Genomic DNA, 17,210 nt, shown 5'->3' with positions numbered 1-17,210 from the left:
GGAGGGAGGGAGGGAGGGAGGAAAGAAAGAAAGAAAGAAGGAAGAAAGAAAGAAAGAAAGAAGAAAGAAAGAAAGAAAGAGAAAGAAAGAAAGAAAGAAAGAAAGAAAGAAAGAAAGAAAGAAAGAAAGAAAGAAAGAAAGAAGCAGTTTGGAAACGCCAGAACAGCAAATGTTTTGAAGAGCCTAAGAAGAAAGAGCGGGAGGGAGGAAAGAAAGAAAGAAAGAAAGAAAGAAAGAAAGAAAGAAAGAAAGAAAGAAAGAAAGAAAGACTGCCCAGATAACCCTAACCCTCCGCTCCCCTCCTCCCCACTTGCTCCGGGGCCTCGCTCAAGCCCCCCCCCCGCCCTCCCCCTTTGGCTCGGGCTTGGCAAGCGGCGCCGTCCAGCGGCCCGGCGGCTCCCCCTTCCCCCTCCCCCTCCTCCCTCCCCCTCCTCCTCCTCCCTGCCGGGGAGGGGCGGGGGCGCCCTCCGGGGCTGGGCTGGCCTCTCTCCCCCGCGGGCCGGGCCGGGGCGCCAGGCGAGCGAGGAGAGGCGAGGCGAGGCGAGGCAGGGAACTTCTGGGCGGTCGGCGGGTCGGGGAGGAGCGGCTGCAAGCGAGCGGCCGGCCCGAGGCCATGGCCAGCGCGGCGCCGGTGCGGCCGGCCGAGGCGGAGTCGGAGCGGCGGGAAGCGGCGCTGCGGAAGCTGCTGGTCCGGCTGCGGAGCCTGCAGGAGGGCAAGCAGCTGGAGAGCCTGGTGCAGACGCTGCAGGACCTGCTGGCCTTCGCCGCCCTGCCCGGCGGTAAAGCGGCCGAGCCCCCCAGAAAGTCCCCGGGCCCCGCGGGGGGACAGGAGGCGGGGGTGGGGTGGGGGGTCCGGGCGGAGGGCGGCTGCCTTACACGGCCGCGCCCGCTTTTCTCTCTCCGTCTCCGCAGGAGCCCAGCTCTTCGCCGACGGGAGCGCCTGCCTGCCTCTGCTGCTGGTGCTGCTCTCCTACCTGCGGGTGGGGCGCGTGCAACAGGTAAGGCGGGCGTCCCGCCTCCCTCCTCCTCCTCCTCCTCCTCCTCCTCATTGCTCCCTCCGCTTCTCCTCCTCTCTGCCTTCTCCTCCTTCTCCTCCTCCTGAAGGTCCTGTCTTCTCCCTTCTCCTTCTCTTCTCTCTCCTTCTTCTGCAGCTACTGGTCCTCCTCCTCCTCCTCCTCCATCTCCTCCTCCTCCTGCCTGCCTTCTCCTCCTCCTTCTGCAGCTCTGCTCCTCTTCCTCTTCCTCCTCCTCCTGTCTGCCTTCTCCTCCTTCTTCTGAAGGTCCTGTTTGCCTTCTCCTTCTCTTTCTGTCTACCTTCTCCTCCTCCTGTTCTTCTTTTTTCTTCTGAAGGTACTGTCTACCTTCTCTTTCTCTTTTTTCTCCTTCTTCTGAAGCTACTGTTCCTCCTCCTCCTCCTCCTCCTGTCCGCCTTCTCCTCCTTCTTCTGAAGGTCCTGTCTGCCTTCTCCTCCTCCTCCTCCTCTTTTTCTTTCTTCTGAAGGTACTACCTTCTCTTTCTCCTCCTCTTAGGTCTCTTTCTCCTGTCTGCCTTCTCCTCCCCTTTCTCCTTCTCCTCCTGAAGATACTGTCCCTCTCCTCCTCCTCTCCCTCCTCCTCTCCCTTGTATGTCTCCTTGTCCTTCTGTCTGCCTCCTGTACATCTCTTTCTCTTCCTGTCTGCCCCTCCTCCTCCTCCTCCTCCTCCTCCTCCTTCTGAAGGTCCTGTCTCCCTTCTCCTTCTCTTCTTTCTCCTTCTTCTGAAGCTACTGTTCCTCCTCCTCCTCCTCCTCCTGTCCGCCTTCTCCTCCTTCTTCTGAAGGTCCCCTCTACCTTCTTCTTCTCTTTCTGTCTACCTTCTCCTCCTCCTCTTCTTTTTCTTTCTTCTGAAGGTACTACCTTGTCTTTCTCCTCCTCCTAGGTCTCTTTCTCCTTCTGTCTGCCTTCTCCTCCCCTTTCTCCTCCTCCTCCTGAAGATACTGTCCCTCTCCTCCTCCTCTTCCTTGTATGTCTCCTTGTCCTTCTGTCTGCCTCCTTCTACATCTTTCTCTTTTTCTCTGCCTTCTCCTCCTCCTCCTGCTGCTCATATATCTCTTTCTCTTCCTGTCTGCCCCCTCCTCCTCCTCCTCCTCCTCCTCCTCCTCCTCCTGCTATCTGTGTTTGCAAGATCCCAACCTTCCCTCCCAAGCACTAAGTCAGCTTCTTCCTCCCACAACCAACTTAGGAGGTAGGATGGGCTGTCAGGGGACAGCCCAAAGTCACCCACTCATCTCCCGCCCATGGGGGACCGTGGACCACAAAAGTTGGTTCTCAAACTTGGCAACCTGAAGACAGGTGGACTTCAGCTACCAGAATTCCCAAGCCAGTAGGTTTTAGGAAAGAGAAAATCTTAACAGACGATTAGATTTTCTAAGAGAGATTTTTGTTTGATGGTTGGTTGGCTGGTTGGTCTGTATCCCGCCTCTATTATTTTACCTGCTAACGAAGGAAGGAAGGAAGGAAGGAAGGAAGGGAGGGAGGGAGGGAGGGAGGAAGGAAGGAAGGAAATCTAGAGAGAGAGAGATTTTTTCAAGAATTTAATTTCCCTTCTGTCCTGAGCAAAATAATAATAATAATAATAAGTTCCTATTTTGAAATAGTTTTGACTGTATGACAGAACTTTTGTTTTTATTTTTTAATTTTTTAAAGGAGTCTGTCTCTGTTCTCTCCTTGCGGTTTTGAAAAGATGCATAAAATAAGAATTTTAACAGGTGGCTTTGGGGCTGCTGTTCGATAAGCAGCACGTTGCTATAAGAGTGGCCTAACTGTGGGGAAATATTATTTTATGGTTTAATTATCGTAAAAAAAATATATTATGCAAGTAAGACTTAGGTGGTCGGTGAAGAGCTCCACTATAAATGTCACTTAAATAAAAATAGTTTTTTTTATTTAATAGGCTATTTATTAAATTTATTTATTTAATAGGCTACAGCTGGGCGGGATGTTACAGAAAGCAAAGCCATTTACTTGCATAGGTATAATTTATTTGTTCCTAAAATAGTAAATCGCAACTTGTGCCCAAATAAACTTGCTTAGAAGGCATCCACATAGTTTGATATTTACCCATTTTCACTCCGTCAACTGATTTTAAATAGTTTCTATTTCAGGAATCTCTTTCCATGCTATATCACATAATGAAGAAGATAATAGCATGCTTTGAGGCGTGTTTTTAATTGAGGGAGCAGCTGAAGCATAGAAACAAACACAAAAATATGTAGTGTGAGAGACACGCAAAATGAACAGATTTCAAGAGAGAAACAAAGTGTTTGGCCTCCGGCATCCATTTTGTATTGTCCAGACGTCTGTGGGTGTCGTGCCTGTTGCTGTTTGTCCCTGTAAAAATCACTCCATTGTCAACCACAAACCCACAATATTTCAGTCAGAAATAAAACCCTATTCCCCATTTGTAATTATATTGCTTGGGATTTGATGCCTTCTGCAACACATAATGCACAGCGAGTCCTCGACTCACAACAATTTGTTTAGTGACCGCTCAAAGTTACGACAACACCGAAAAAAGAGACTTAGGACCACATTTCACACAACCATGGCAGCATCCCCATGGTCATGTGTGTTCAGACGTTTCACAACTGACTCATATTTATAACGGCGGCAACGTCCCAGGGGCCGTGTGATCCCTTTTTGTGACCCTCTGACAAACAAAGCCAGTGAGAAAGCCAATGAACAGCCGTGTGACTAATTTTAACAACTGCGGTGATTCACTGTGGCAAGAAAGATCGTCAAATGGGACAAAACTAATTTAAGAAATGTCTCGCTTAACGGCAGAAATTTTGGGCTCAATTGTCCTACGGCAGTGGCCAAAATTGTGGAAACGTTTTGGGAAAAGTGTCCAGTTAGAAATGCCACCTTTGGTTAAATTCCCACCAATTTTTTCCTTCTAATTTCTTTATAACTGTAGCCTTGTTCACTTAATAATACTATTTGACATCGCTTTCTGGGCGACCAGTCAACTCTTTGCACCATTACTTTAATTTTATTGCGTTTTACAAGCTCACTAAATGAAAGAACACAAAAAAAAATCAACCGACTTGATAGCCATCACATAACACAATGACAAATGTCCTCCTCTTGGCTTCGATACGTGACATCAATAACCGAATCCCGCTGTGATCTGATTGGCTCATTGCCAAAACGAGATGACACCTGATTGGCTCTCTACACACTCGTGCTCATTGGCTACAATCAGACGAAGGAAAGCTAGCCGATCTCAACCTAAGCAAGTTGTGCTTCCTTTTTTCTGGTTAGTTGGCTGTAACTTCTCATGGAATACAGTATAGATAATTGAACAAACTATGTTGCATTACATCCTTGATTAAATTATCTTTCCGTTGATACATAATTTTATGGTACTACTCCCAAAAAACCAAAAGTGGTGTTATTAGCCATCAAACCTCAAATATACACTTTTTGGGGGCTCTGTTCCTGCATTACAAGTAGGGACATGGGCTTATTAAAATCTTTTAATTGGGACCTAAAGGAGATGGGTGTACTGGATTCTTTAAAAACCAAAGCTATTTTCTATGTCTTAGGTGGGCTGGACACTTCTCTGCAAACTGATTAAAATATGCCCAGAAACTCTGCATCGTTTAGCAGGTCCTCAAGGAGTGGGGAAGGACTGGGAAGTTCTCGGTGTTCATCAGTAAGTATATTGTGCGCAGTGTGTATCACATATACTCCAGCACGGCCTGTTGTCGCAGAAATATAAAATATTATCTTGTATAAGTACTCCTTGACGTACGGATGCAACTGAGCTCAAAGTTTCCACGGCTACAGGATGACATTTGTTAAGTGCATTTTACCCCGTTTTGCCACCTTCCTTTCTTTAAGTGAATCGCTTCAGTTGTTAAGTGAATCTGGCGTCCCATTTGACAAATGGTTGCAAAAGTTGATCACGTGACACACACACACCCCTCGGGATACCGCAACAGTCCTAAGTACATGCCAGTTGCCAAGCATCTGAATTTTGATGACGTGACCACGGGGATGCTGCAGCGGTCGTGCGAAAAATGCTCCTAAGTCACTCTTTGCAGCGCCGTGGTAACTCTGAATAGTCACTTAACGGTTGTAAGTGTGAAAAGCAGCCGCAAGTCACTTTTCCCAATAACTTTTCAGTAATTTTCAATAGTCACTAAATGAAAAGTTGTGAAGTCAAGGGCTGCCTGTACACAAGTCCCAATCGTCTAGCTGACCATCTGAAAATGTGGCTGCTGAATTTGGGCAGCCTGATCTCCAGTGTGTTGTAGGCCGCCAACCTCCTGTGTGTTAGCCAGGCCTGCTTTGCAGATGAACAATACAAGGTCACAAACCTTTGGCTTTAGACTTGTTGGTTCTGCTTGTCTCAAAAAAAAAAATTATGAAGAGGTTCGTCTGGGATGGAATGAAAACCTGATATGTAGAATCGGGTTTAATTTGCACAGAGGCAATCACCAGAATAACAACAAAAACAAAATGCAAAGACCTACAAATAGAAATAGAAAGACTGTGGCAAAGGCAAGCAAGGGTGGCACCAATAGTAATAGGCGCCTTGGGTGCAATCCCAGAACAACTGGAGCACCACTTGAACATCATCATCGGCACTGACAAATTCATCATCAGTCAATTGCAAAAGGCGGCCTTACTAGGAACTGCTTCCATCCTGCGACGAGATCTGTAATACCATCCAACATCCACATCTGCCTATCCCAGGTCCTTGGTAAGGACTCGATAGGTAGACAGAAATGCCAAATCCAGTCTGAATATCTGGCTGACTGCGATGATCAATAATAATAGTAATCGTAATAATATCATCATCATCATCACTAATACCCAATAGCACAGGTCCTCGACTTATAACAGTTCATTTAATGACCGTTCAAAGTTACAATAGCATTTAAAAAGTGACCTGACCATTTTTCACACTTATGACTGTTCTAGCATCCCCACGGTCACTTGATCAATATTTGGATGCTGGGCAACTGACTCATATTTATGACCATTGCAGTGTCCTGGGGTCACGCGATCCCCTTTTGTGACCACCTGACAAGCAAAGTCAATGGGGGAAGCCAGATTCACTTATCAACCGTGTGACTAAATTAACATCTGCAGTGATTCACTTAGCAAATGTGGCAAGAAAGCTCGTAAAATGGGGCGAAATTCACTGAACACATGTTTCACTTAGCAACAAAAACTTTTGGGTTCAATTGTAGTCGTAACAGGAGCCCTTGGAGCAATACCCACAGGGCTACATGGACATTTTGAATTTATCAAACCTGAATATCCTGACTTTGCAAAAGAAAAACCTCACCCTCCTTGGAACTGCCTATATACTCAGAGGTTACTTAAAACAGCTCTTAGGTCCTTGGTTAGGACTTGAAGTGTTTAGTTTTTACCACTCCTGGACTGTTGAGTCGAATGGAAGATTAAATCTTAAATAATAGCAATTATTATTGACCTGTTAAGTTTTTACCAGTCCCAGACTGTGAATCAAATTAAAGATTAAATCTTAAATTACTATTATTATTATTAGGGACGTGGTGGCTCAGTGGGTTAGGACGCTGAGCTTGTCGATCAGAAGATTGGCAGTTTGGCGGGTCGAATCCCGAGTGCCGCGTAACAGAGTGAGTGCCTGTTACTCATCCCAGCTTCTGCCAACCTAGCAGTTCGAAAGCACGTAAAAATGCAAGTAGAAAAATAGGGACCACTCCGGTGGGAAGGTAACAGCGTTCCATGCGCCTTTGGCATCTAGTCATGCCGGCCACATGACCACGGAGACGTCCTCGGACAAGCACTGGCTCTTCGGCTTTGAAACAGAGATGAGCATCGGCCCCTAGAGTCGGAAACGACTAGCACGCATGTGCGGGGGAACCTTTACCATTATTATTATTATTATTATTATTATTATTATTATTATTATTATTATTATTATTATTATTATTATTAAACTGTTACATTTTTACCAGTCCCGGACTGTGAATTTAATGGTAGTTTAAATCTAAGTATTAATAATAATATTCCTGAAGGCTGAAGAGAGCAGTTTGGATGACAAGCAAGTTTCTCAGTGCTGGGAAAAATCTTAGTGTTATTTTTGTCACACCGCTTTAAGAAAATAGAGAAGTGAAAATGTTCAACTTTCAGAAGCTGGAGTAAAAAGCTGGGGCCAGCTTCCCTTTCTCTGTTGGTCTTAAGGAATGATGGCAGTTTTTTGAAATCTCTCTGGGTGAGGTGGGGTGAGGGAGCAAGACACAATTTCTGTGTCTCTGCAGAAATTGACTCCCGACTTCTCTTCAATTGTGGGGCACATATTCTAATAAAGAAAAGTATTTGTTTCGAATAATTCAGACGGGCACATATTCTAATAAAGAAGAGTATTTGTTTCGAATAATTCAAACGGGCAAATATTCCAATAAAGAAAAGTATTCACTTCACTATATTGTCTAACCTGGTAGAATCTGTGCACAGTTTCAAAAGAACATAAATCTTGTTGGATTCTAAAATGAAATACACCCAAAGGATCCAATTATTACCTTCGTCTATACAAGCAGTCCTCAATTTATGACCACAGTTGAGCCCAAAATTCACCTTGCTGAGGAAAACAGTTTTTAAGGATGTGGTGCCCCATTTTACAACTACCCTTGCCATCGTCGTTAAGTGAATCATCACAACTGTTAAGTTATTAACACGGTCCCTAAGTGAATCTGGCTTCCCCATTGACTTTGCTGGTCGCAAAAGGAGATCACTTGACCATGGGACACAGCAACGGTGATAAATAGGAGTTGGGAAGCCGGATTCACTTCACAATCGTGTTACTAACTTAACAACTGCAGTGATTCACTTAAGCAACTGTGGCGAGAGAGGTCGTAAAATGGGGCAAAATAAACCAATGTCTCGCTTAGCAACAGAAATCTTGGGCTCAGCTGTGTGGTAACTCAAGGACTACCTGTAGTATACTGGTTAATGGAATGCTTTATTTTTGTCTTCTCTGAATCTTCCAGTAATTATAACGAATGCCTTAATGTTTTGATCCACACCAGGGGTAGGCAACCTTGGCTCTTTTATGACTTGTGGACTTCAACTCCCAGAATTCCTGAGCCAGCTACGCTGAGGGAAAAGGGAGAGGTTTCCAAGCTGAGCCATGGTGGCTCAGGAATTCTGGGAGTTGAAGTCCACAAGTCGTAAAAGAGCCAAGGTTGCCTAACCCTGGCCTAGGCCTATGCCGCTTTTTGACGTGTGGACTTCAACTCCCAGAATTCCTAAGCCAGCCACGCTGAGGGGAAAGGGAGAAGTTTCCAAGCTGAGCCATGCTGGTTCAGGAATTCTGGGAGTTGAAGTCCACGAGTCATAAAAGAGCCAAGATTGCCTACCTCTGACCCACACCCATATACTCATATACAACATTCTTCATGCAGTGTTATCCAGATGGTTATCTGTATGTGAGGGGATTTTTTTGCTCTAATTTGCATCACTTTGCACAATCAAACAGGTCCGGCGTATGCTTTGTTTTTTAAATTAGTCATCCTGCATCAAGATATCTGGGAATTGTTTGCAAATCAATTTCAGTTTCACTACTATGAATAGCTTGGCATCGTCCTTGGGCTCGGCCTACTGACCAGTGTATTCCTAAACCCCAAACAATTTGTGAGGAAGCCAAAGAAACGGTCCAAACACAATTCTTTTGGCACTCTGCTCCTTGTTTTCTCTACGTAGCACATTTAGTCCAGCCACCTGTTCCCATTTTTGGCTTTCTGTTTTTTACCAATTTTTGATCCATCGATCACTTAAGTTTACTCAAGAGCCCTGCTGGAGAAACATGATCATACAGGGTTTTTTTTTAAAAAAAAAATCCAAGTGTTCAATATGGACATAACTCACTCTTCCTATCAATGCTCTCCCAAAAAAAATCTAATTTTGGGAGGCAGAATTTTTTCTTTAATTAAAGTTTCTGCTATTTGGCTTCTTCTTCTTCTTCTTCTTCTTCTTCTTCTTCTTCTTCTTCTTCTTCTTCTTCTTCTTCTTCTTCTTTCCTCCTCCTCCTCCTCCTCCTCCTCCTCCCCCCTATCCCCCTCCCCCTCCCCCTCCTCCTCCTTGTGGCTAATATATTTTGGACTGTAATTAAGTTTCCCCCCCTTTCTTTTTCCCCTAGGCAAATTCTTAAGATGCTTAAAACCCACAGTGCTGATGTGCGTCTTTCAACTGTGGGCTTGAAAACATTAAATCTGCTTCTTTCTTCAGGTATATATTTTTCTTGAAATGTTATAGGCACATGATATTGTTAGTAGTCTAAGAGCGTCATTATGCTCAGCGTATTTATTGTTCTTCCAACTCTTGCATATGAAATGATGTGGGGAAAGGTTTTTGTTTTTAATGTGTACATTTGGTGATTGATTAAATGCTACTCCTGTTGACTCTTAGAAACCACATAGATAGAATTTTGTTGGGTCCTTGGTGCTCTCTGACTTAGTGGTTTTCTTGCAGATATTTCATTACTAAGCCAACTAACATCATCACCCCCGGATTATCTCTTTGTCCCCTACTGATTCCAGTAGAGGAGTAGAGTAGAGTAGAGTAGAATGCAGAATGCAGAATGTAGAATGCAGAATAGAATGCATAGTAGAACAGAACAGAACAGAACAGAATAGAATGAAATTAGAATAGAATAGAATAGAATAGAATAGAATAGAATAGAATAGAATACAATACAATACAATACAATACAATACAATACAATATTTGGCCAAGCACGATTAGATACACAAGGAATTTGTCTCCTGTGCAGAAGCTCTCAATGTACATGGAAAGCAACAGAGTAATGATAATCGTAATCGTAATACTAATAAGAGGGAGCAGTAAAGAAGATGATGAGCTAAGCTTGTAAGCCGCCCTGAGTCTTCGGAGAAGGGCGGGATATAAATGGAATTAAAATAAAAAAATAAATAAAAAATGATGATGATGATGATATGGCCATACAACATGGGTAAATGTACTTTAGGCTAGATGGTTAAAGGGATTCCGACATATAACCTATGTGTGACTCATTAAAGCAGCTGCATCCTTTTCTAGGTTGGTCCCTGGTTGCAATGTTTTTTTTTCCCCAGTGAAGAAATGATGGAGAAGCAAAAGGGCGGAGAGAGTTGGAAACATATTTCTCACGTGATCCAAATTCAGACGCTTGGCAACTGACTCGTATTTATGACGGTCACAGCATCCCGGGTTCACGTGATCCCCTTTTGCGACCTCCTGACAAGCAAAGTCAATGGGGGAAGCCAGATTCACTTAACAACCGTGTCCCTTAACTGAACAACTGCAATGATTCACTTAAGAACGGTGGCAGGAAAGGTTGTAAAACGGGGCAAAACCACTGAACAAATGTTTCGCTTAGCCACAGAAATGTTGGGACTCACTTGTGGTCCAAAGTCGAGGGCTTACCTGCACACAGACCTATCAAAAACATGTAAAGTATTAGTTTAAACCCTTTACGTTTTCCTGTCATTTTGTTATTAATAAAGGTGGTTTCAGTGGGTTAGGATGCTGAGTGCCGCGTAACAGAGTGAGCGCCTGTTACTCGTCCCAGCTTCTGCCAACCTAGCAGTTCGAAAGCACATAAAAATGCAAGTAGAAAAATAGGGACCACTCCGGTGGGAAGGTAACAGCGTTCCGTGCGCCTTTGGCGTCTAGTCATGCCGGCCACAGGACCACGGAGACGTCCTTGGACAAATGCTGGCTCTTTGGCTTTGAAACGGAGATGAGCACCGGCCCCTAGAGTTGGAAACGACTAGCACGCATGTGCGGGGGAACCTTTACCTTTACCTTTTTAAAGCCGAATTTAGCTATAAAACAGAGAGGTTTATTTCCCCAAAATCACATGAGTTCACAGATGGGATTTCCACTCTGCAGAGTGAATCAGCAGTGTGATTCATGCCTTTCCTGATACCCTTATCTTCACCTTTTAATCTTCCTGTATTTTCCCATTTCCCTTCTGTCGTCATCACAGGAAACTAGGGAGTGCATAATACAGTATTTGGCTTGGTACACTAGCCGTAGAAATCCTATACATAGAATTATCCTTACTGTAGTGGCCAAAATTGTGGAAACGTTTTGGGAAAAGTGTCCAGTTAGAAATGCCACCTTTGGTAAAAAGTTTCTACCCATTTTTCTTCTAATTTCTTTATAACTGTAGCCTTGTTCACTTAACAATACTATTTTACATCGCTTTCAGGGCGACCAGTCAACTCTTTGCACCATTACTTTAATTTTATTACGTTTTACGAGCTCACTAAAATGAACACGAAAAACCCGCAACCGACTTAGTAGCCATCACATAACACACTGACAAATGTCCTCCTCTCGGCTTCAATACATGACATCGATAACTTTAATCATTACTGTGATCTGATTGGCTCATTGCCAAAACAAGGTGACACCCGATTGGCTCTCTAAACACTGGTGCTCATTGGCTACAATCAAAAGAAAGCTACAGGATCTCAACCTAAGCAAGTTGTGCTTCCTTTTTCTGGCTATTTGGCTTTAACTTTTCATGGAATACAGGACAGATAATTGAACAAACTATGTTGCATTACATTCTTGATTAAATTATCTTTCTGTTGATATATAATTTTATGCTACTACTCCAAAAAAAAAAAGTGGTGTTATTCGCCATCAAACCTCAAAAATACACTTCTCCCAAAAGGTTTCCACAATTTTGGCCACTACTGTATTGGCTAAGAAGTGATGCTGACTTGCAACCACAATGGAGCCTGAAATTTCTGTCGCTAAGCGAGATGCTTGTTAAGTTAATTTTGCCCCAGTTTACGACCTTTCTTGCCACCATTGTTAAGTGAATCATCACAGTCGTTAAATTAGTAACCCGGTTGTTAAGCGAATCCGGCTTCCCCCGTGGACTTTGCTTGTCAGAAGGTCGCAAAAGGGGATCACGTGACCCCGGGATGCTGCAGCCGTCATAAATACGAGTCAGTTGCCAAGCGTCTGGATTTTGATCCCGCAAACCCGGGGATGCTGCAACGGTCGCAGGTGTGAAAAACAGTCATAAGTCACTTTTTTCAGTGATGTAACTTCGGACGATCACTAAATGAACTGTTGTAAGTCGAGGATTTCTAAATAGAAGCTACAGGAATAATGTCATTTACCCATCTTACGTATACAGGCAGTCCTCAATTTACAACCTTTCGTTTAGTGGCTGTTTGAAGTTACGACGACACTGAAAAAAGGGACTTAGGAGCATTTTTTCACATTTATAGCCTTTGAAGCAGGGGTCCTCAAACTTGGCCCTTTTATGACTTGTGGACTTCAACTCCCAGAATTCCTCAGCCAGCGTGCCAGGCTGAGGAATTCTGGGAGGGGGTCTTCAAACTTGGCCCTTTTATGACTTGTGGACTTCAACTCCCAGAATTCCTCAGCCAGTGTGCCAGGCTGAGGAATTCTGGGAGGGGGGTCTTCAAACTTGGCCCTTTTATGACTTGTGGACTTCAACTCCCAGAATTCCTCAGCCAGCGTGACAGGCTGAGGAATTCTGGGAGGGGGTCTTCAAACTTGGCCCTTTTATGACTTGTGGACTCCCAGAATTCCTCAGCCAGTTTCGTTGGCTGAGGAATTCTGGGAGTTGAAGTCCACATCATAAAAGGTCCAAGTTTGAAGCATCCCCATGATCACGTGATCAAAAATTCGGCAACTTGGAAACTAACTCATAGTTATGACTTGAGTCATGTGATCACCTCTGGCGAGCTTCTGATAAGCAAAGTCAGTGGGAGAGCCTGATTCATTTTACAACCATAGTATTAACTGTAGTGGTTCATTTAACAACCGTGGCAACAGAGGTCGTAAGACGGGGCAAAACTCCTTTAGTAACCGTCTCGCTTAGCAATGTAAATTGTGGCTGTAAATCAACAAGTACCTGCGAGTAACACCTTTTCCTTCAGGGAGATTTATTTTTGAGTAGAAATTAGATGGAAACGTTCTGATAGAAGCCAAATAAAAAAGAATATTTGTAAGCAAGTGATCTGAAGAGTTTTTCTTGCATTTTTTTTTCCGCAGATGAAATCACACTTCTTCTTTTAGAAGAAGGGACTGATATATTTTTATTGATATTTGATGCCATGGATACCTTTCCGGATAATGAAAAGATCCAGAGATATGGATGTAAAGCTTTGCACATGCTTTTAGAAAAAGGTAATTTGTATAAGTTTTCACCGTTTTGGTAGAGCTGGAAGGGAACCCTGGAGGTCATCTAGTCCAACCCCCTTGCTCGGGCAGGAGACCCCGTACCATTTCAGACAAGTGGCTGTCCAGTCTCTTCTCCAAAACCTCCAGTGATGGAGCATTCACAGCTTCTGGAGGCAAGGAGTTCCACTGGTTAATTGTCCTCGCTGTTAGGAACTTTCTCCTTAATTCCAGGTTGCTTCTCTCCTTGATTAGTTTCCATCCATTGTTTCTTGTCCTGCCTTCTGTTGCTTTGGAGAATAAGTTGACCCCCTCCTCTTTGTGGCAGGCCCTCAAATACTGGAATACTGCTATCATGTCACCCCTCATCCTTCTTTCCTCTAGACTGGCCATATCCAAATCCTGCAACCGTTCTTCATATGTTTTTGCCTCCAGGCCTTTAATCGTCTTAATTGCTCTTCTCTGCGCTTTTTCCAAAGCCTCAACATCTTTTTTGTAATGTGGCGACCCAAACTAGATGCGGTATTCCAGGTGTGGTCCTACTAAGGCTTTTTATAAAGCGGTACTAATACTTGGTGTGATTACGTTCTTTTGATTTAAAGAATATAATAAATTAGGATGATTGGCATGAGAAAAGGTGCTTTTTGACACTAGGAACATTCTGCCCTTCAAGGAGGAAGGAAAAACGTTAAACATGCTGAGACTAAACACTCTGCAATATTTAAGGAGTGTGATCTACTCAAGACACCTTGCTGGCTTAGGATTTGAATCGTCACGGCATGGTTACAGCATTTCTGCAGTAGTTATTAAGCACTTTGGTGGTTAGCCTCTTCCAAACTTCCATTTCTGCCCTAGCTGAGTTTAAAAAAAACAACAGCGATTGAGAAATAGCAAAGTGAAGCAACTTCTCTTCAATCTCACAGTTTCAAAGAGGATGTAAACTTGTCAACAAGTATTGAGTTAGGCCAGGGGTGGGGAACATTGGCTCTTTTATGACTTGTGGACTTCAATTCCCAGAATTCCTGAGCCAGCATGGGGAACTGTGGCCCCCTTTAGGACTTGTGGACTTCAACTCCCAGAATTCCTGAGCCAGCATCGGGAACAATGCCCCCCTTTAGGACTTGTCGACTTCAACTCCCAGAATTCCTCAGCCAGCATGGCTGGCTGAGGAATTCTGGGAGTTGAAGTCCACAAGTCATAAAAGGGCCAAGTTTGAAGACCCCTGATGTAGATGATAGACAGGTGGCTTTGACCTTTGCTCCTTTTGCCTTCTGAGAATTGAATTGGTTAATGACATTATCAAAGCAAAGCCTTGACTTCATTTATGCCGTTGTCTTGCAATTCAGTTCCCGAGGAGCAGCTGATTGAATTTGTGGAGGCGAACGATCACATGATTATACTAAAAGTGTTTAAACAGTTCCCAGAGAAAGAAAATGTCATCTGTTTTGCACTTCGGTCGTTGTATCTGTTGGCTGGACCACGTAAGTAGGATTATCTTATCAGAAGATACTGCTGGGCGAATAAATACATTGGTCAGTAATCATCCTTGTGCTGGCATTATAACTTGGCCACCAATGGATTTATTAAAGAGATGCCTTTAACGTACTACAAACTATGAAATGTGTTTGCAATTCCCAAATTAATTTCCAAGAGTGCCACTAACACAAAGAAACTGTGTGTGTTTGTATTTGTGGATTTAATTTATTTATGCGTGCACATATGCTCTGAATAGGTTAGGTTCCCATTTCACGTGAAACTATGGTCTGATTTACAGTGGTTAGTGAAATAAAAAGCATCTATGTACTAATTCACTTAGAACTCTCCTTTCCAGAAATTGATAGAATAGAATATAGAATAATATAGAATATAGAATATAGAATAATATAGAATATAGAATATAGAATATAGAATATAGAATATAGAATATAGAATATAGAATATAGAATATAGAATATAGAATATAGAATAGAATAGAGCTGGAAGGGACCTTGGAGGTCTTCTAGTCCAGCCCCCTGCTCAAGCAGGAGAACCTATACCATTTCAGACAAGTGACTGTCTAGCCTCTTCTTTAAAATCTCCAGTGATGGAGCACCCACGATTTCTGGAGGCTTCTGTTCCACTGGTTGATTGTCCTTACTGTCAGGAAGTTTCTCCTTAATTCTAGGTTGCTTCTCTAGTTGCTTGACTAGTTTCCATCCATTGTTTTTTGTCCTGCCTTCAGGTGTTTTGGAGAATAGCTTGACTCCTTCTTCTTTGGGGCAACCCCTGAAATATTAGAAAACTGCTACCATGTCCCCCCTCATCCTTCTCTTCATTAAACCGGACCTACCCAATTCCTGCAACCGTTCTTCATTTGTTTTAGCCTCCAGTCCCCTGATCATCTTTGTTGCTCTTCTCTGTACTCTTTCTAGAGTCTCAACATCTTTTTTGCATCGTGGTGCCCAAAACTGGATGCAGTATTCCAGGTGTGGCCTTACCAAAGCATTGTAAAGTGGTATTAACGCTTCACGTGATCTTGACTCTATCCCTCTATTAATGCAGACTAACACTGTGTTGGCTTTTTTGGCAGCTGCCGCACACGGCTGGCTCCTATTTAAGTGATTGTACTATTCTGTTAACGATTTCTAATGATTGATTTTATTTAATTAATGCTCATTTTATCGGCCTGAGGTGAAAGGCAGCATCATTTGCAAACATTTCAAGAATTATTAATGATAATTTAAAAATAACATCGGCATGCACAAATGGGATAAATGTTTTTCTCACTCAAGATCGTCTTTGTGCTGTTTTTTAGTTAGCAATGCGGAAGTTCTCATGTCTGGAAATGTGCGGTGTTACAATATCGTAGTGGAGATTATGAAAGCGTTCCCTGCATGTGAGTCAATTCAGGAAGTCAGCTGCTGTTTGCTGCACAAACTTACTCTCGGTGAGTTCTAAATGAAATTATCTGTCTGTGGATTGATAGGAACATTATTACAGGGGAGGAATGAATAATGCAAAAGGAGTTATGGAGGAACTCTGTACACTTAATAAAGCCTCTTTCTGAAACATTATTTAACTGTCTGTCCATCCATCCATCTACCTATCTATCTATCTACCTATCTACCTATCATCCATCCATCATCTATGTGTCTGTCTGTCTGTCTATCTATCTGTCTGTCTGTCTGTCTGTCTGTCTGTGTCTGTCTGTCTGTCTCTCTGTCTCTCTGTCTATCTATCTATCATCATCTATCTATCATCCATCCATTATTTATCTATTTATCTATTTATCTATCTATCTATCTATCTATCTATCTATCTATCTATCTATCTATCTATCTATCTATCATCCATCATCTATCTGTCTCTGTTTCTCTGTCTGTCTATCATCCATCCATTATCTATCATCTCTCTCTCTCTCTCTCTCATCTATCTATCTATCTATCTATCTATCTATCTATCTATCTATCATCCATCCATTATCTATCTATTATCTCTATCATCCATCCATCATCTATCTATCTATCTATCTATCTGTCTGTCTGTCTGTCTGTCTGTCTGTCTGTCTATCTATCTATCTATCTATCTATCTATCTATCTATCTATCTATCTATCTCTGTCTGTCTCTGTCTATCTATCTATCTATCTATCTATCTATCTATCTATCTATCTATCTATCTATCTATCTATATCTGCGTATCTCCGATTTCAATATATTGGCGTCCTGAATTGATTTAATGTTCCATGAATGAAGCTGAAGTTAGAAAAAAATTCTTCATGAATTTTCAAATCATGCCCACTTTGGCAACTTCCTGTGATTCTAGTGCTTCTTCAAATAGATTATTTGTAACAGAAAATACGATAAAGGTGGTGAAAGGATTATTTTCAGGATTTCAGATTTGATTTCTTTTAAGGCTGCCCACCTCTATGCTGTTTCTGGAGAAAGCATACAGTATTTGATTGCAATGTCCTTATTTCTATGGGGGGAAAAACACGGAAGGAAAAAATGGGGCATGAAATTGCTTCC

At 42.9% G+C, this 17,210-nt stretch overlaps 1 protein-coding gene across 3 annotated transcripts in view; it reads left to right on the top strand.

The window, feature by feature from the left end:
- The first annotated feature begins 498 nt into the window (after window positions 1–498).
- Window positions 499–17,210, top strand: part of LRRK2 (leucine rich repeat kinase 2) — a 96,338-nt gene continuing 79,626 nt past the window's right edge. For all 3 annotated transcript variants that reach the window (XM_083366227.1, XM_083366226.1, XM_083366225.1), the window contains exons 1-7: window positions 499–779; window positions 913–998; window positions 4,585–4,694; window positions 9,174–9,262; window positions 13,079–13,213; window positions 14,551–14,685; window positions 15,999–16,130. In XM_083366227.1, the coding sequence (XP_083222353.1) occupies window positions 614–779; window positions 913–998; window positions 4,585–4,694; window positions 9,174–9,262; window positions 13,079–13,213; window positions 14,551–14,685; window positions 15,999–16,130 (853 nt within the window). In that variant the 5' untranslated portion in view covers window positions 499–613. The remainder of the gene's footprint in view (window positions 780–912; window positions 999–4,584; window positions 4,695–9,173; window positions 9,263–13,078; window positions 13,214–14,550; window positions 14,686–15,998; window positions 16,131–17,210) is intronic.

Source organism: Vipera ursinii, assembly GCF_947247035.1.
Source record: "Vipera ursinii genome assembly, chromosome: 6".
NCBI classification, from domain to species: Eukaryota; Metazoa; Chordata; class Lepidosauria; order Squamata; family Viperidae; genus Vipera; species Vipera ursinii.
The sequence above is the reverse complement of the archived record's forward strand: the minus strand, read 5'-3'. Positions and strand labels throughout refer to the sequence as shown.